Here is a 19,726-nt window from a genome sequence, read left to right as displayed (position 1 = left end):
TATTTTTAGGATTTTTTAAAAAATATGTAAATTGATTCAATAAAACTTTCACTTATGTAGCATTTCTAAGGACATGTGAAAAAATAATTTCCCGCAAAGAAAATAGGGTGAGTCCACGAAGATCGGACAGAAAAGTAGTCTTGAACTATAAATAGCTATTTTCCCTACTTTCACTTTCGTTTTGCACTCACCAAACCAACCTTTTCAGTGGAACATTTTTATGATATTATGTTAGATTTTCTCTTAAAAAAGTTCTTCATCTTCCAGTGTGATGTTTGCTCTATTTTATAAGTCATTGTTCATATCTTTTGACAAAACATTAGTTTGTAGAGAGGCAAAAAGAAAATGCACTATATTTTTATAGCATCCATGTTTCGACCGCTCAGGGATACGCAGTACGATACTGGTACCTATATCGGTTAATCAAACAAGTCATAGTAACGGCCGTAGAAATCTTCATATGACGACTTACGGGCAACTCATCATTGTATCTGTTAATTGCGTAAGGCGCTGCATTAAGTACATTCTATGAAGTCGGCGAAATTGTTGGATGTCCACAAAAGCGAAAAATCAAATGTACACATTTTTAACTAGACAGTAGTTGAGGCTGCAACGCTTACCAACCCTTTTGCAAAATCATGCAATTTAAAAGAGTAAACAAGGGAACCAAGATTAGTTCTTGCGCGGAAATCAGAAGAGTGCAATTATTGCCAAAATAATAATACAAAAAAAATAAAATAAAATACCGAAGCAATGGAATGATTCAAATACGTCAAAATCTAAAAACATGGTCTAAACGTGAACGCATGAAACAGAGACGATCTACATACACAATGTGGCGAATACAAAAACATCACTCATAAGACTGAAGATACAACAAAAACAATTGGAGAGGGGAAAAGACACACATAAAGGAAAAGAACATGAAATAAGAAAAAAAAAAAACACATACAAAGAAACAATGTAAGTAAATCAGGGGCGTAGCTGCCTATACGCAAATACGCAGTTGCGTACTTTCGGAAAAAGTAACAAAAATAAAAATACACATTTTAAAGATGAACTGAAGGTTTTATGCAATGACTCACTGGGGGCCTTGAGCGACCCCCCCCCCAAAAAAAAGACCCCTCGCCGTAATTTTGCGTACAAATAAAACAGGCCTAGCTACGCCCCTGCAAATGAGCAACTCGGACTCTTAAAACTGGGAGCAAGGACCAAGTGCACTGGTAGGGTATGCGTTCTCTACTTTCCAGTAGGAACCCCGGTAAGTTGCTCATAAAAAGTCAATGAAGTCTGGGGTAGACGAAAGATGTACGGAAAGCCGTGACATGGTGAACAAGTCGGTTCTCATGGTGCATATGGATACATTGCGACAATCCACGAACTCATGATGACAACCATAAAACTTCTGTAGTGATGACTTTAATCTTGTAGAAGGAAGTCTGCAATTAAGCTATAAGCGCGGTACCAAAGTCTGTGTAGTCACGGCAAACTCTGGAATAACGCAGGAGTTGTGATATGAAAAGTCCATATGCTGTTGCTGAAGGGATTAAATCTTTCCATACATGCATACTGCCATTATTCCTCGATCGCCTATACCAGTCGAACTATTAGTCTAGTACAGTGGCGGAATTGTATAAAAAGTACTCTTTTCCGGTATCGAAAAGGTTTTAACCAATGAAAATTCAAGCTCTACTGTGACGAAAATTCGTCTGCACGACTTCCGGTACTATGTAAACAAATGGTAGACAGTCCACAGTTTAACGCAAATTGTTATACGAAAAAAAGTGCAAAGTTGAAAGTAGTTCATAATGACAGTCACTAAAAAGAGAAGAAAAAAGACAATTCTATGTGATAGCGTAGGTTTGTATCTATCATCAATTATAAACATTTTCAAAAACATTTTTTAAACCCATTCTGTTTTCTCTCCTCAGCCAAACGAAGCTTCTGCAGTTCTGGAAACCATGCATACTTTTATTGTCTATTGCTATTGTGAATACTATATTATTATTATTATTTTATTACGTTGAATGTATTATTTATGTGTATATATGACAATACTCTCATTTTTACATATTCATTACGTCTGAGTTATCTGATTAAAATCTTGAAATCTTGAAAATCTTGGAAAGTGGTTTTCAATTTCGCCTTAATCTTATTTATTGTGTTAAAATTATCAGCTATTAAGTAATGCTTAGTTTGTAACTCCAGTTTTTGTAGTGCTCACTTATCTTATTTGGTATTCTTTTTCTCACCATTCTTTTTTTTTTTTACAAATTGTGAAAATTTCATCTAAATTACCACCCAGTTACCTTATTGCTCCAAAATTGAACTTGTGAATTAGACTCAAGTTCATGTAATGCCAATTGTGCATTTAGCAAATTTCACATGTAGAATATATTACATTTATTCAGTTTTCATTTTTAAAATAACATGTACGTCTTTTTAAATGCAAATTCAAAAAATCATGAGGGGGTTGAGATCTGAAAACAAAATGTTTGACACTTCTGGATGGAAGTTAACATGCTTGCTGTTGCTTGTATTTAGGTTTTCAATTAAATCTGTCTGCTCTTTGGATATCATTCTTTACTTAAATTAAAATGAGACTATATAGTTAATTGCTTTAATTGTTTACTTATATTAAACACATTGTAATATAAAGTTCCTCTTGCCATTCTATCATGATCATAAACTCATACTTTTAAGACTTGGTATCATTTGTCTTGTCTGCTGTAAAATCAGATATGTCATATTTTTTTTTCAGAGATGGATATTAATGTTCTTTCTATACAGTTGTATAGACGTAGAACACCTCAGATATCTGCGGCAGAAATGAAAACAGAACAAGCTGGGATACATTCAAAACATGTACAAAGAGTGTTTGTCTCTTTCAACAAAAAAGGTTTGTACATCAGTAGACACAGTCTTTTATTCAAGGCCTTGGACCAACTTTTGGGGACTAGTAATTTGTTCATAGAAAAACACTAAAGAAGTTTATGCCATACCTAGCCCATTTCAAAATAGTTATATGTTTGGCCTATAATAAAACACTGGGGGCAGTAGGTAGTGTATATGTACATTGTAACATGAAATAAAAAAAGAGATTATGAACTGTTCCTATGCCTTTTTATTAGAAAAAAAAACACATTATGTACCATTTTGCACCCTAATATGCTTTCCTTAAAAAGGATTTTGGACATTTTAAGAGTTTGAAATTGGTTCTACATGGGGGCAGAATCCAGGGGGGAAACGGACCATGTCCTTTCTTTGATAAAGGTTTTGAGGTTGTCCATTATTAGTATCTTTTTGAAACATGTTTTTTTTTTATTCAAAAGGATATATTTATAGATAAAAATAGAAAAAGAGAACATATAGTTGCTTTACATGGCATAAATACATCATTTCCAAGAGTTAGAAATTTCAAATGAGAAAATTGTGATCAGTCATGCATAAATCTATTGACAGTTTTCTTAAAAATAAGGAAGTCACAGATGAAACCGCTCACAGTCAGAGTCCAAAGTGATGGAAAAATACTAAAGATATCTGATCCCCTTCTTAGAGTGTCATATCTGTCAGTATTTGGTGACATAAGCAAGGTATTTTTATAATGACTTTAATAAATCAATGTTAATTTGCATTTTTGACTTGTAAGGGAAAAAACCCAAAAAATCTCAACAAGCATGCCAACTATCAATACCAAAACAACAAAAAGCATACTTTGCACTTTCTTTGGTGATCAGGCACATACAGTCATGACATTTTATAGACAGAGGAAACATTGCTGTTATATTGATATTTTTGTGTAATGTGTTACTGATAAAAGCAATTGTGGTCACATTTTCAAAATTGTAACTGATAGCAGCTAACACAGTGTAAAACTTGAATCAAACTTCACACACACATACACACACACACTTACATTTTGTGGCACACAAGATCATGTTGAGAAACAGAATAAGAAGTACACAAACTACATTTTTATTTTTCAGAGAAGGTCCTCTTTTACTAATCAATTAGCAAACTTGTATATCTACCACCATTCAAGGAATGAGGTTGAGAGCAGTTATTTGGAAACAATACATGCACACAAATTATCAATAAAAGAAACTGACTGTAATAACAATGCTTGTGATCAGGATGAGGGAGAAGCTTCAGAAACAATGAGTCAGCAAAAAAAAGTAAAAAGAAGGGTCAGTTTCAATAAAGAATCTGCCTCTACTACTGATCCAGTGCAAAGTCCTCTCATACACAAGGAACTATATAGAAAGGGAGTCATTATAACTTCTGAAAAGGTTCATCCTGCCATGTCAAAAAGAAAAGAACAAAAGACTTTGAAGCTTTCCTCATCAAATGAAGACTTTCAAAATGACAGAAAAAAGAAAGCATTGACATTAGAAATAATAGACAAAATGTGTGAAGATGAGGTTAAGCCTTTTAAGTTTGATGAAGATAGTACAAGACCTTCATACAAAATGGCTGATAAGTCACATTGTGCTGAAAATCAAATATTTGTCAAGTCAAAAACAGGAGATGATCATAGATATTTTAAAGGTAAGCTGGATGAAACTGAATACACTACCAAGGTTGAAAACTTTTCATCAAAATTAAACTCTCCTAATATTCAGCAAGGTACTTCAATAGAGAATAACTGTACTGTAGGTAATTCTAACCTGAATGAAAGACCACTTCCAGATGGCAAGGAGAGTCAAAGCAAAGATTGTGGTTCAAAGAGTAGTACCAGCAATGAGACATCTTCCAGTGGTTACATTAACTTAGAGGAAATAAAAAATGCTGCCAAAACTATGGTTAGTAACACTACAAAGAAAGCATTGGATTTTATTGATGGATTAGATAAGACAAACATAGATGGTATATCCAGGACAAAGAGAAGTCCAAGAGAAATTTCAAAATATCACTCAAACTTGTCTAAAATTACTGAAGAGAAAGAACCAACAGAAAAGAGGAAGCAGATACTCCGAAAGATCTATGGTGAACTTTGTACTGATTACAGAAGTTCAGAAGATAGTTTACAGTCGAGACAGTCTTTATCTGAAAATGAAATTGATGTTGGTATCAATACCCAAAGAGCTGAAACAAGAGGGTCCTTTTCAGATGATGAAAGTGAGAAAACTTCTATTCAGTACAAACAGGTGGTTCAACCACAGAGGGCTAATCCAACATATTCTGATCCAATGTATGATACTGATACACAGGAGATTAGACCAGTTTGTGAATATGAAACCACAGATGAAGAACTTGATTGTGATGAAGATGAGGAGGCATTATCCAGGACAGTGAAGAGGAATACTGTTGTCATACCAAAACCTGTGTTTAAAACTCAAGTCCCAGATATTGTAGGTATGTTCTTGTACTTGATAATTCACCCTCTAACATTTGTCCTATCACACAGATGAGGTTATCCCTTATTGAAGAAAAAATGAACTGAACTCAATGTCACTTTTTATTAATTTTATAATGACAACATACATTAGTTCAGAATTACTGTTAAGTGGAAAAAAAACTCCCCTAAAATTATATTTTAGTGTTAAATTATAATAATGCAGTTTTTTAGAAATATTATTTTTCAAGAAAACAAACCTAAAATATTTGATAATCAACATAGAAAAATGACTTTAGCTTGCATTGTAACTTATTTTCCTCTACATGATTTGAGTTTCTTCAATACTACTCATAGTAATTAATTTAGAACTTATTATGTATTTGATATACCTTTTACATATTTTGCAGATAGTAGTAGAGTCAGCAGGATACCACTAAGGTAGGATTACCTCCCTTGTCACAATGTAAAAATACAGTATGTACATTTGTATAACACAGACAGTTATTTTCAGCATGAAGCATACACATACTTTATGGTGTACTTAAATCAATTGACAAGAACATAACAAATAGTACCTGCATGTATGATAGAATCTACAAAAAGAAAAATTACCTCAAACAAGGCCTCTTTTCATTGATGTTGATGTCCCAAGTTTCCACATTTCCCACTGTCTGTCAAAAATGTTCTACATAATGCTGATTTGAACTGAATTTATGTACATTCATTAATTACAGTTTCGCTTAAAAAGAAGATATATATTTTTGAAAAAAAACCCAAACTTTTCATGCAATCTTGAGGATTTCTAGAATCAGTAGTGAGTGCAAAATCTCAACAATGGAACATAGTGCTGAACTGAAATTAGTTAGCGTCTCAAAATAGTTATACTTACTTTTAATCAGAAGTTTTTCCATTTTGAAAAACCTCCAGTTTTATGCAAATCACAGATTTTGAGAATCAGACATTTTTAGTGCAAAATATTTAAAGAAAAATTGTCTATAAAGTTTGGCAAAATAGATGTGCGTTATCATCTTAATAAGTTAAATTAAAGGTAAATGACATTTTGTAAACAGACATATTTTGGAAGTGGCCTTTCTGACATAAGTCTGTGATCATTCTAGATTCTTCAGTTTTTATATTTATCAACAGATGGAAGAAAAAAACCTAGGTGAATTCTGCTGCAAATGTGGGAGTAATTGAAAATTCTCCTTTGCCACAACTTTACCAAAAAACAAATTTCGTAATATTAATCTGAAGTGGATATTTGCCTAATAAACATTAGTGTTATGTCCACAGTTTCATGTCCTCTTTAGCTTCAACTTTGTAAAGAGTCCCAACCTACATTCTTTCCATTTTTAGCAAAGATCTTTTCCTTAATGAGGATGAGGATTCTCCTAGAGAACCAGAACAACCAACTAAAACCCAGCAAAATATCAACCCAAAAGAACTGATAAAGGACATTGATGCTTGCCTGACTGATGTACAGCCATCTCTAGTTAATAAATCCACCATTGCTCCCAATCCTTTCCCTGTAGATAAGAATAGACTGACTAGAGTTCAGCCTCCCAAGTCAGATAAACCTAATTATAAGAGAAAGAAAATGCTACATAATCCATTACTAGCAGGTATACAATACATTTTTAGAAATAGATAATGTAACAGTCAGGGCTACAATACACCAACCTCACGATATGAAACATATTGTGATACAAGGGTGACAATACGATACATTTTAATGTAGTATACAACAGCATGTTGTCCTTTATATTTTCTTCAATTTGGAATAAGATATTCAACAGATTTAAAAATGATGAAATTTGTTAAAGCCATGTTTCATTCTTAGAGCCTATAACTTTGATCTTAACAAAAATTAATGGATATTTCCTCACAAGACATGTCCTTCTTTACTATTTGCTTAGAAATTTCATCAATTGTTTAAAAAAAAAAAAAATTGTATTTTAACCTGTATCGTATCATATTGAAATTTTTTCATCCTTAGCAAATGTAATAACTGTTAATGTATACAATTTTTGGGGTTAGCGATTTCTACAGCTAATATAATAAATTGAAAAGAGTTATTAACCAAAATATGATTACAAGTGCCAAAGAACACATAATGAGTGTGTGGAACTTGTTCTTTACAGGAGTGATCATATTTTGGTTATTCACCCTTTCCAATTTATTATATTACTATCCTATTTATTGGATAGATTTCCTCCATTATTCATTTCTATTTCAAATCAAAGAGTATTATTATTATTATGAAGAAATGTCAGTACTAGCAATAAAGACCAACATAAAAAAAGAAAAGAAAAAAAATTGCCTAAATATATCCCAGTCAAAAACACAATTCTAACTTATACACAGCTCTGGAACAACCAGAGCACATTACCATCTACCAAAAAATATGAAATATTGTTGGGCACTTCCAGTAGGAGGTTTAAAATATTGTAGTTAACACATGAACTAAAAACAACAAATCATTTTGTAGGTGTTGAAGATGACCAAACAGTTCAGCCACTTCAAGCATCATCCAAACCTCTTGGAAAACTGAAAGAGGTTCAAAACAGAAAAGAACCAACACCTGCTTTATACCTTAATACAGGAAAATGTCAACAGAGGAAATTTGACCTACATACTGATGCAGTGGAGCAGCCTATTGGAAGGTTACAACCTCAGGGAAAAGACTCTGCAAATGTAAATGTCAAGTTTTATACTGAAAATAATTCAGAAAAGCTCAAACAAACTGCCAGAAAATCACAAGGTTATGATACTAAATCTTTTAAGGTAGAAAAGTCAGAAATGTCAGAGTCTCAAAAGATTAAGTATGCCAAGATGAAAGTAACCTTTCGAGCAAGAGAGGAAAATTTACCTACTGCTAAATTTTGGACTGACATTGCCAGGGGATGTAACCCAATGCAGAGGTCAAGTCCAGAGCCCAGTGACTTGAGTGACGATAGACTTCCTGCCTCACCAATCACACCAATAGGGTTTACTAAAGAGGATGGATATCATGTAGGTATTTCCAACAGTGATGCTGACCTTAATAGGTTTTTCTTCCAAGCAGTAGCATCAAAGCCACAGTTCTATAAAGATCAGGGTCAAATTTTATCTTCGTTTCCCTTGGCCGACATACCACCAAAACAGGAACAGATTTCTACTCCAGAGGAAAATCTCAAATTTTTCCGAAACGTGTCAATGGAGCCTGATTTCTGGGAAGATCCTAAAGAAAAAGACAACAAATCACTAGCCACAAAGATAAAAGGGATATCAGGGAAAGATAATGATAATAAACAAGAAGGGAACTCCTCATTGTTTAAAAAGGTTTCAAAACAGCCACAGGAAAAAGCTATGTATACAAGCAGTTTGCGATCTCCATTCAATGAGCCACCACTTGGATCAACTGAACATTTAGGAAGAAATCATCCAAAAGGAGCTGAAAATATCCAGTTCTTTCTGAATGTGTCGAGAAACCCTACAGCATTCTATCATCAACCCAGTGGACCATTTGTACAGTCTAATACCTCTCCTGTATCTCCTGTTCCTCAAGGCTATAAACAACAGCAGGGCTATATACCTGATGATCCTAAAAACTATGTCGACCTTGAAACTGCTGATGACAATTTAAAATTTTTCAAGGTCATTTCGAAGGGCCCATCACCAAACATATTTTTGGAAAATACTGACCAAAATGAATTTAACAGAAAGAATTGGGTCCATGCAACAGGCAGAGAACCAAAAACTGAAGTTACTGAATTTCTAACAAATAGTGGGAATGAAAAGAAGAAGAAAAATAAAAAGAAAAATGTCAAAGAACTGGATGGTCATACCAAGAATGATTCCAAAATTTCAGATGAACAAGCTGAAGAAAATGTTAGGCTATATATGATATAAATATAGCACTTGTACATTCAATTAACCAAAGCTATAGGCTGTTGTAAATGAACTTCTTTGATGTTTTTTGTCTCCTGATTTTTTTCATTCATGATTTTGTTACATGCTTGTTATAATTCTTTAGTTGTAATAAGTGCAGTTTTGTTGTTGTCTACCTCAAAGTAATGTTCATGGAAAGATGTAATATGTCTTGTCATAAACTTGAGATTTCAATGGTTTTCTGAATTAGTATATACATGTAATCCATACATGTACTTCATGTATTCATGAGTCTGTAACATTGTCAGATATGTAATAACAATAATGTTACTATGGTTACCTTCCTTTAGAACAGGGTTGTTATGATACAACACATGTATTATAATATTTTAAGTTAATATAGTGCAGTCATTTTTGCTAGTAGTGCTTATATTCTCTATTTTTTCTCTATGGAAAATGTTTTAAATGTGGAAGATTTTATGTTCCCAAATTTATTTGTTATATATATGTAATATACATGGTTCTATGAGTTACAAAAGGTGCAATGATTGACATCCTAATAGCAGGTGCTTGTTTTGTTATGTATGTGTATGTAATGTAAATTTTTTTGGTATTTTTTTAAATATTTTTTACAATCATGTTACGTTGCCTAGTATTTAAGAAAAATCAAAGAATAAAGAAATTTACTGTTTTTTTTAATAGAATACTATTATAAGTACAGAGAAGATGGGAAAAATAGCCATAAGTACAAATCAGGGGTAATCCATTGACAAAAAAATGCTAGGAACACCAGAAGGACTACATAGAACAAATAGAAATGAAAAGCAAACACAGGAAAATTAACAGTACAAACCCAACTTAAAGCAAGGGATTAACTTAAGTGCTCTGGAAAATCTTATATGCCTCACATATGTAAGTGAAGAACTTTCTGTTTAAACAAAATTTATTCAAGAAGGGTACATGTATATGCATAACTGTCCCCCTTCCCCTGTTTTTCACAAGAACTCGGATATGACATATGGTACAACAAAACATGAAAGCACAACGAGGAAATCTCTCAATTAATTTAGGTTAACATAGGGCATAGAAAAAGCAGTACACCATAATACATATGAAAGTCTTTCAAATAAAAACGCATTACACTATATGCAAGTAGTTTATGGTGGTAATAGCTACATGTACTAATCACAACATTTGAAATTGATTGACACATGTACTACTTTTACATTCCATGGGCTTGGCAGGTATTTCGTGCAAGTTAAGTAGAGAGCATTTGATAATCAAACTAATCCAGTGTTGTACTAGTCCAAAAAGACTGATTTTATATGTGATAGCTTACTGACAAAAGCAGCAGTCAGCAGATAGGCAAGTCACCTTGCTGGGACATATTCTGATTCCAAAGCCTACCAGTCATTACTCTATCACCTAAATACAGCATGCTAGACAGAGACTACCAGTTTTGAGGTGTTTGGTGTGACTAGACAGAGACTACCAATTTTGAGGTCTTTTGTGTGACTAGACAGAGACTACCAGTTTTGAGGTCTTTCGTGTGACTGGACAGAGACTACCAATTTTGAGGTCTTTCGTGTGACTGGACAGAGACTACCAATTTTGAGGTCTTTGGTGTGACTAGACAGAGACTACCAGTTTTGAGGTCTTTGGTGTGACTTGGCCTTTCCTCTATCTCCTTCATGTTTTATGTTTGACATCAAGCAATGACTATCAGTTTTAAAGTCTTTAGTAATTAAGAGTTTTGAACTACTGCCCTACTGGATCTATCATAACATATCCATAAAAAGATTGATACAAACTTCATGAACATGTAACAATATATAACATTATGTAGTTCATGACGTCTACAATTACAAATGTATTTAAGGAGAAGGGACCTTGATGACAATTATAAGTTTCCTACCATTCACCTACACACAAATATTGATTACCTGAAATTTATGGCTGTTACAAATTTTATTCACTCAATTCAAGTGAAAATTGTGTGTGATTCATGTGAAATTATTTTGCATGTGTACATTATCTATGATCTAATATGTTAAGCAACAGAACTAGAAAAAGAGACAACAAAGTAATGCAATTTTAAGATCTAAGTGGATATATCCCAGATTCTCTAAATGAACTTTTGATATCATATGAGGTAAATACACTACTGTATGACATTGACACAGCCTGACACAGTGATTTTCTATCCAGTTCAGACTCCTCATTGGCTTCACAATATTCTATAAACATTTTTTCAAATGAATCTCTACATTCATGTTCCAGTGGTTGGAATTTCTCATTACATGGTGAAGGAATAACTACCAGGGAGATTTTGTTTTCCTCCGCCCATTCTAGAACTTCCACAGACACATACATAGAGTGACCATCAACTAGAATTATTCTCTGCTCATCAACAGATGAATGATCCTGAAAATGAATTTTCAGGAAATTTAGAAATAGCTCTGATGGAAACCGTTTTTCTTCAACAAGGACAGCCTTGCCAGATTCACAGTCTTCAGCCAGACCATCAACATCAGTTGAGGCTTCTGGGAACACATAATAAGGTGGCATAACTTCACCTGCAGCATTGGCACAGAAGAACAGATTTACAGTCTCTTTGACTAATGGAACTTTACGTACTATATATGGAGGAAGATAAGACAGCTCTGTTGTAGTAAAGCTGTAGACATTTTTAGGTTTTTCAATCAACTCATACTTTGTCATAGTTAAAGAGAGATATGAGAGAAAATCTGGAGTGAATGCTTCCACTGTATTAGATCCAGTCTTTTCCATCTGTTGTAGTTTCACACGATTTTCTTTAACCTCTGGAAAGCCATCACAAAACACATAAAACCAATGCTTTGTGATTGGTTTGCTGTGTGTCCTTTTGTCTAAGCTAATAGCATATTGACTAGCTAATATACATAGGCTCTCTGCTGGGTAATTGTAGCCTAATTTGGAAAGCAAACAGTATAAATTGGCCAGCTTTTCCGACTGTGGTTTGTTAAATGTTGCTGCTTGGCCAACTTTCTGTTTTGGAATATTCTTTTTTTTCACTCTATCTCTCAATGTAGAATCAGGAATGCTATACTCTCTACAAGCTTCACGTATTGTCAACTTTCCAGAGACCACTGCATCAATAGCTGTTTGTATATCCTGTTGATATTTCCTCTGTTTTGGTGTAGAGGTGGCTGTTTTCCTCTATGAAAAAAAAAACAAAAAAAGCAAGTGCATAACTGTAGCATACAGTTTTCATACGAATGCATATTTTCATTTATTAGTATGCTTGATTGAATACCCATAGGTGGCCTCGAGCTGACATTTTTCATCCTGGTGGGAATGTTGTCTTTTTGACAGATTCACCATATCCATTGTTATATTAATAATTTCAACAGTAAATACATTCAATTTCATTGCTTCACACAAAACGTTGAGGTATCAATTTTTGAGATTTGGAATAAATAAGACTTCCTTAGTTAATTAACTCAAATTTTACAGGAACCATTTTTCATGCTTGTATTAGACCAACACAAAAATAGCAAAACGTAATATACTTACAGTAACAGTTTGAATTGTTGAACTTCCTTGAGAAGGGAGACCTAAGATAAGGGACATAACTCTTGAAATCAGTGATATGTTTGCATCATATTCAATTTCACCAAAGCCAATCAAGTGTTCATTTGAAACAAAATGAAATCAGTGGAAGTTACTTCGATGCTTACACGAGATTGATGTAAAATGTTTAATGCAAACATTCAAATGATTTGTAAGAATTGTCACTTGTATCCCTTATACTAGGTCAACCTCCTTAAACAATGTATATTTTTGCAAATGTTACTTTCTAATAATATTTTTTGTCTACTATTGAAATAAAATAAATAGCTAGTTGAGGATATGTCTTGTCTGCCGAACATGGTCACAATTATTAAATATTTGATAGTGCCTATGGGGGCATATGCATGAAACAGATATTGAATTGTAATATAGTGATGCTAATGAAACCATTAACCTAGCTGAGTAGTTCATTTTAAACTAACACATCCAGTAACCTTAATAGTAAAACATTAAAAAGAAATTTAAGTCATTAGCCCATGACTGTGCTCACATGCATGAAACTCAAACAGTATTGTGATGTAGTGATGCTAATGCAACTGCATACAAATTATGATTTACAGTGATTCATATTAAACTGACCTAATCAGAAAACTTAACATAATGTGGTACCAATACCTTAGTCTTGCCTTCCTTAACTTTCGTTGCATGTGAGACAAAAATAACCTGGGTTTGTACACATGTGCAATGCTTTAAAAGTTGAAAATGACTGAGATGTAATGTAAAACCTTCTTGAAATATAGGACAGGAAGGTTATTTAGATAGTCAGTGGAATACAATAAGTCTCCTTTAAATGTACAATATAGCTGTATGGTCTAATGTCACAAGATTGAAAGAGCTCTCTTTATGGAATTACATGATTACTGTTAGTTCAACCTAATTTGTACAGAACAAGCGAGCTATGAATACCCCACTCAACCAATAACAGTAAACAGAAAGTAGAAATATGCCACAAACCTGGAAAAGGGAAGCATGGTACAACTCATCACGCAGAAGTTATATACCAAATATCTAAGCATTCCCTCAAATATAAGCTGAGAAATCTGTTACAAAAATGTCTATTATGCATCACATAAAAAAAAATAAGTCATACAGTAAACAGAAGTAAATGAGCTAGGCTCCTGGAAAGAGAGGGCATTGTACAACTCATCATGGCAAAGCAGTATACAAAATATCTTAGCATTCCCTCAAATAAAAGCTGTGAAATATGTTACTGAAAAGTGTAAGGGAAGGACTGATGGACAGACAAGGTGATTGAAATATTAACAAAAATGTTCTGCAATCATAAGGTCACATGTTGAATAATATTATATATCAAACCTTTGTTTTTCCACCTTCTTCTTGTTTTTTCGGCAGATCTTCAGTCATCACTTCATCCTTTTCATATAAAAGAAATCAACAAAGTCTGTTCATCAAACAACATTAGCACAAGGAACATGCCGTCATTGGCAACTATACCTTAATCATACAGCTTTGTGATCTTTTTTTATCCTGTCAACTACTTACATGTATCAATGTAACTGCAAAATGTCTTAACTTAAAAGAGAAAAAAGGAAAGACAGAAGCAGTATAACATGTATTTGTCAACTGCAGGGATAAAAATTAGCATTCGCCAAGTATCCAATGGCTACTAGATTTTGAGCTGGGCAAATTTGATTAAACATACAGAAAATATTAAACTAAATTATGGTCTGGGCTACCAGCTCGTATTACTTAAGTTTTACCCCTGCACTGGGTCTCCGATACAGATTTTCATTGTATTTGAACATGTAGTTACTTGTAATGAACATTTACATGTACCATCACTACCATGCAATTTGGCAAAGTAAATGGAATTGTAGAATACTGTGAAGGTACTTCAATTTGTGGATCAGAAAAGAAAAACAAGTTCCTGGGTTCTTGAATTCATGGTTTTGAAGTTTACAGTGTGCATATCAATGGGAATCTCTTATTTGATGGGAACGAAATTTCATGGTTTGGTCTACCCACAAAAACCAAAAAAATTAGTACCCCACGAACAACAGTACTTTCACAGTACTACATGCTCATTATCAGGGGCTCAATTAGCATTGGTCTGGGGCCTGGGACTCTCAATTTCTGATACAGCACCTTTGAAATATATTTCACCTAGGTCCTGGATCTATCATCCCTACATTTACTCTTATTCTCTTGATACATGTATCTGGCGATTATTTTTTTAATCAAAAACCTACTAGCATATTTTTTTATTACATCAGTGATTAAAATTAACATTTTAATGGATTGTTCTTAAGTTTCTTTGCAGAAACTTCTCATTCTCAAATGTGACATTTTCAGTTGGATTGTGATAAATGCTGTATGGCCCCTCTAATCCCAGTCACAAGTATGAATGAGATGTTGAACTCATTTAACTTCACTGTATTATCACATGTATATACCTTACCTTTAATTCCTCTGCAGGACAATCAGCAGGTGCTGATTGTGATTTTACTTTCTCATCATGCTCATTTTCTTCACTTTTCTTATTCTCTGTATTACAAGCCTTGGATAAACTTGTCTCATCACTCCCATGTACTGGTTTACTAGACGCCTTACATACTACTGACTGGTTCACAATGCTGTCAAATGATATATCATTAGAATCAGTCAATTCTTCACTCTCAGTAATCATTGAAGTATCTGCAGGTGAGTGTTCTATTTTCTGTTTTTTGTGTGGTTGACATGGTTCAGGAGAAACTCTTTTCTCCATCAATCCTGTTTTCTCATTGATAACTAAATCAATGTCGGCTGAACATTCTGGTTCCTTGTTTTCATTATCCTGCTCTTCCATAGCTCTTACAGCCACAGCAGCTTTCTCTAAACCTAGAACACTACAAAGTTTACGAAATTCTGAGATGGTGTCTGGGATTAATTGAATCTCTCCCGTGTAAATAGTCTGTACAAAACAACACACAGTTTTCACCGTAAAATCTTGAAGTTTTAAACTATACTGACTATCTTCAACAGATAAATAGTTTGTAATGTTCTGACAACCACAGGACAGTAATACTAAACTGTGGATCAATATACTACCATCTTTACAGTTCAATAGTGTGTCACATAAGTGTCCTTTCTTCTGAAGTTGATACATACATTGCAAAAGTTCATCTGAATAATTAGTGATCCTGTATTTCTTCTCCATTAAACTCTAACTGAAATTATAAATATATAAGTCCTTCTTATTCATAATTAAAAGTAAATGTGCAAGAAATAGTCACATGTAGTGTAGATCTGGAGGTGAAAATTTTCAGGAAATTGTTTATGCTGATGTCAAAAAATAAAACATGTTAAATGATTGATGTGATTATGGCAGCATTTCATTGCCATAATTTAAAAAAAAAATACTACAGTTGCTAAAATAGTTTGTCTTTGGATCAGGTGCTTAAATACATTGTACATGTACATGTATGTGTGTATATCTATGCAAGAATAAAGTCTGCTGCTGCACCAAATTACTACTATATGTACATTTGGCATTCATGACAAAAATAATACATGTACTTGTTTATCTTTTGAGGACAAACTACAAAGGACCATGTCAAGTATATAGGTAAAATTCATTATTTGCATTTATTCTTAAAAGGTCTATTTTGACTATAAACAAAATATGATAAATTTCTGATAAAAACATCAATGTGTGGTTTTGTTATTTTTAAATACGGTAATGCTACAAAATTTCTTAGTAATGTTATTTCAGTCCTAATGTAAATTGGTCACTATAGAAGGTACGGTACAAAATGTGTAACCCATACCAACTGTACCCCATACCCAAATACTATTTTGCAGATTTCTCCATTATTTCCTAATTTTTTTCCAGGTGAAAGTTTATACACATTTACAAAATGACATGATCTCTAATTTTAATAATGTTTTTTTGAAATTTGCATTTTCATTCGATTTTCAGTTTTCAATAAGCATAAAACATGTAATCCAAAATCAAAGTTCAGTGTTTTTGTTATGAGTATACATGTAATTCACATATAGGCATAAATTTTACAATTATTATCTTATATTAGTGGACTATAATTAAAGATCGTTAAGTCTGTCCTGTTATATGGTTGCGAGACCTGGAGAGAAACAGAAAACACCATGAAATCTATACAAGTCTTTGTTAACAAGTGCCTAAGAAATATACTGAATATCAGATGGCCAGAAAAAATAACAAACAAGAAACTCTGGCAAAGAACAAAACAACAACCAATAGAAAACACCATTCGAACCCGAAAATGGAAATGGATTGGTCATACTTTAAGGAAGAACAATAAAAACACTACAAAGCAAGCTTTAGATTGGAATCCCCAAGGGCTAAGAAAAAGAGGAAGACCAAAGAACACCTGGAGGAGGGGTTTGAACTCTGAACTGAAGAGAGTAGGACTAACGTGGAAGAATTGTAACACCATCGCCCAAAACCGAAGCGAATGGAGAGAAACTGTAGTCGCCCTATGTCCACCCATGGACGAAGTGGAATAAATCAATAAATCATAATTAAAGCTCATACAATTTTGTTTATGAGTCTTTCTATTTCATTTTTGCATAATACTCAACAAGTAAGCTCAACAGCAACATGTGTGTGTGTGTGTGTGTGAAAATAGCATTCTTGAAGTATCCCAAGTGATAGTTTCAACTGAACCGAATAGTGTAGGTTTATATGCAGTTCTTTAGCAGAAAATAAGAAATTAACACTTTAGCTAAGGGGATAAACAAACTAAAAAATAGGTTAGTGTCATTTTTTTTATCATTGAAAGTAAACGATCAACTTCAATGCAGTTCTTTAATTTTTTTCATGCTTCATCATACATGGGAACACTATTCATTTCCTATTTTTTTTTTTAATATCACAAATGATTTTTGGATATCAGTTAATAGATTACTTAACATCAAGAAATGTTTTTAATTATAAAAAAAAAATAAACCATATTTTCTGATATCAACTTGAATTTTCAAATTCAGAAAATGATTTCGTTATATCACAAACTATACATTTTTTATATAAAAAAAAATCATATTTTTTGCATAAAATATTTATTTCCTGATATCGAAGATCAATTAAAACTAAATTAAATTTACTGTGGAGATGCTTTAGGACTGCTTATTGTTTTTCTCAAACTTGATTTTTCTGACATAGAAATTGATTTTTTATTTAAAAAAATCAATTAATTGATATAAGAAAAAAAATCCAATTTATTGATATCAATAAATGGAATTTTGATATCCAAAAATTGAATTCTTGATACCCATAAATGATTTCTTGATATCAGAAAATCAACTTCTTGATTATGTTAAAAAAAGTTAGGGAAAAGATGGATGTATTAATTGATCTTTCTTTGCTGTTCTTTTGGCTGTTCAAAAACCTAATGATTACCCACCTAGGAAAAATATAACTCTGATTGTATTATTCAAATTCTAAGACAGGAAAGGCAATAATTAATTTTGGGAATTTGTAGGCGGGTTAGATTCTTGAACAGCAAGTGGAGCACTCAGCAGCAGAGAAAGATGTGTAAATACAAGCTTTCCTCTAACATTTCCATGAATATTGTATGAAAAAGAAAAAAAATAAGGAATGCACAATAGACAAGTGTACATTTTCGATGATCAAAGTTTCTATTGAGCTCACTTTGCAGGGCCATATCTAGAGGGAGAAACAAGCAAAACTTTATCCTAGTTTGTGCTTACTTCCCCTATTTGCCTTTAACAGATAGGGAGAAATTTTTGTTATACAACATGTAGATTACATAGACAAAAATGCAAATATTATCATGTTTCAAACAGAATTTACTTAAACTTCTCCTTGCCACTGATGTCTACATGTATATTAGCTAGGCCTTGCTTTGTGCTCGCTAATAACATTTGGTAACTATCCATAACACATTTTGTACTTTTTTAGAACAGATCTAACAAGAAATGTTCTATGAATATCCATAATTTTCATGACATGTAATGAAACAGATTTTTGCTGATATAATATGATTTTCAGACCTAATTACTCCATAAAAGGGATGGAGTGTTAGCAACGTTCAATTTAAGTAGAAAGTTTCTACTAGAAACTCTGAAACCTGAATTAATCAAAATCAATTGAGGGAAGGGACGTCATTTTGGAAATGATGTTAGCAGTTAGGATGTGATTGTTTTAATTTTTAATGTATAATCATGGAACCGATGTCCGTGCAGCCTATGTTTTCACCCAACCCGATATATCAATATCCAAATAAAAAAGAGGAGGGTTGCAGGGTCCGAGGAAATTCGTACTAATTAATCCCTAAAGGGATTAGGAACTAAGTACATGAAAGTACTATATCTCAACATTAAGTTGGCCTTCTAAATATAAAATTCTTTTCCTGTAACACTATTGTATTTAGAGTGAAAGTCTTAACTGTGCGGACACCCTGTCCAGCTCTGTACTGTAGATGCACTAAGTGTGCTATAGACATTCTCGCATATTTTCTGTTGAAATATCAGCATTATAACCAAGTGGGCATTATCAACAATTTCAAGACTTATATATTGGACTGCATATTAATAGCTCCATATATCATGGAAAAGGCCGAAAATGATATCAGTCAGTAGTTTGGCAAAACATTATTCGGATACGGGGAAAAATTGGTACGGGTACGGGTGCGGGTTACACATTTTGTACAATACAACTATGAAAAGAAGAAATGCATGTAACAAAAATGAACAGTCTCAATTACATGCACTAACTGGACAAAATACACATTAAATTTGTCATCGATATTACATGTAACTTTGAACTTATTCCCGATATCAGAACACCTTTGTTTGCGTTCCAGCACATTTCCGCCCGATTTTTTTAGACACTTCGTCCCATCGGTATGTCGGCCTACATATTTTTATTTGTCAACCAAGTGTTCAGGATATGCGAAATCTCACGAG

General features: G+C 33.1%; 2 protein-coding genes across 5 annotated transcripts; one reads left to right on the top strand and one right to left on the bottom strand.

The window, feature by feature from the left end:
• The first annotated feature begins 1,723 nt into the window (after positions 1-1,723).
• LOC148608459 (uncharacterized) lies at positions 1,724-9,899 on the top strand. Of its 2 annotated transcripts, none has more exons than XM_088543431.1 (7): positions 1,724-1,860; positions 2,762-2,899; positions 3,463-3,593; positions 3,987-5,355; positions 5,746-5,776; positions 6,695-6,960; positions 7,827-9,899. In XM_088543431.1, exons 1-7 carry the CDS (start codon positions 1,809-1,811, stop codon positions 9,227-9,229), a joined length of 3,390 nt encoding a protein of 1,129 aa, XP_088399557.1. In that variant the 5' UTR covers positions 1,724-1,808; the 3' UTR covers positions 9,230-9,899. The 2 variants fall into 2 exon arrangements, with proteins under 2 accessions (XP_088399557.1, XP_088399558.1); XM_088543432.1 differs by having other exon boundaries at positions 1,729-1,856.
• Positions 9,900-10,133: 234 nt separating this feature from the next.
• On the bottom strand, positions 10,134-19,701 carry LOC148608458 (uncharacterized). Of its 3 annotated transcripts, none has more exons than XM_088543436.1 (4): positions 19,607-19,701; positions 15,240-15,987; positions 14,138-14,194; positions 10,134-12,406 (listed from the first exon to the last, which is right to left on the bottom strand). In XM_088543436.1, the coding sequence occupies exons 2-4, from the start codon at positions 15,975-15,977 to the stop codon at positions 11,303-11,305; spliced, it is 1,899 nt and encodes a 632-aa protein (XP_088399562.1). In that variant the 5' UTR covers positions 15,978-15,987; positions 19,607-19,701; the 3' UTR covers positions 10,134-11,302. The 3 variants fall into 3 exon arrangements, with proteins under 3 accessions (XP_088399562.1, XP_088399561.1, XP_088399563.1); XM_088543435.1 differs by having other exon boundaries at positions 19,572-19,655; XM_088543437.1 differs by having other exon boundaries at positions 19,525-19,630.
• Between the last annotated feature and the right edge of the window lie 25 nt (positions 19,702-19,726).

This window comes from Perna viridis, chromosome 9, assembly GCF_037379345.1.
Source record: "Perna viridis isolate PV_CMFRI_1.1 ecotype Kerala chromosome 9, ASM3737934v1, whole genome shotgun sequence".
Lineage (NCBI taxonomy): Eukaryota > Metazoa > Mollusca > Bivalvia > Mytilida > Mytilidae > Perna > Perna viridis.
The sequence above is the reverse complement of the archived record's forward strand: the minus strand, read 5'-3'. Positions and strand labels throughout refer to the sequence as shown.

Excerpts from the sequence above, each read along its gene's own strand:
- LOC148608459 (XM_088543431.1), top strand. The coding sequence starts at position 1,809 with ATGACAGTCACTAAAAAGAGAAGAAAAAAGACAATTCTATGTGATAGC. Across the intron at positions 1,861-2,761 it reads AATTCTATGTGATAGCGTAG|AGATGGATATTAATGTTCTT; the intron begins GTTTGTATCTAT and ends TTTTTTTTTCAG. Across the intron at positions 6,961-7,826 it reads ACATAATCCATTACTAGCAG|GTGTTGAAGATGACCAAACA; the intron begins GTATACAATACA and ends ATCATTTTGTAG.
- LOC148608458 (XM_088543436.1), bottom strand. The coding sequence starts at position 15,977 with ATGGAGAAGAAATACAGGATCACTAATTATTCAGATGAACTTTTGCAA. Across the intron at positions 14,195-15,239 it reads GTCCTGCAGAGGAATTAAAG|GATGAAGTGATGACTGAAGA; the intron begins GTAAGGTATATA and ends TTATATGAAAAG. Across the intron at positions 12,407-14,137 it reads AAGAAGGTGGAAAAACAAAG|AGGAAAACAGCCACCTCTAC; the intron begins GTTTGATATATA and ends TTTTTTTCATAG.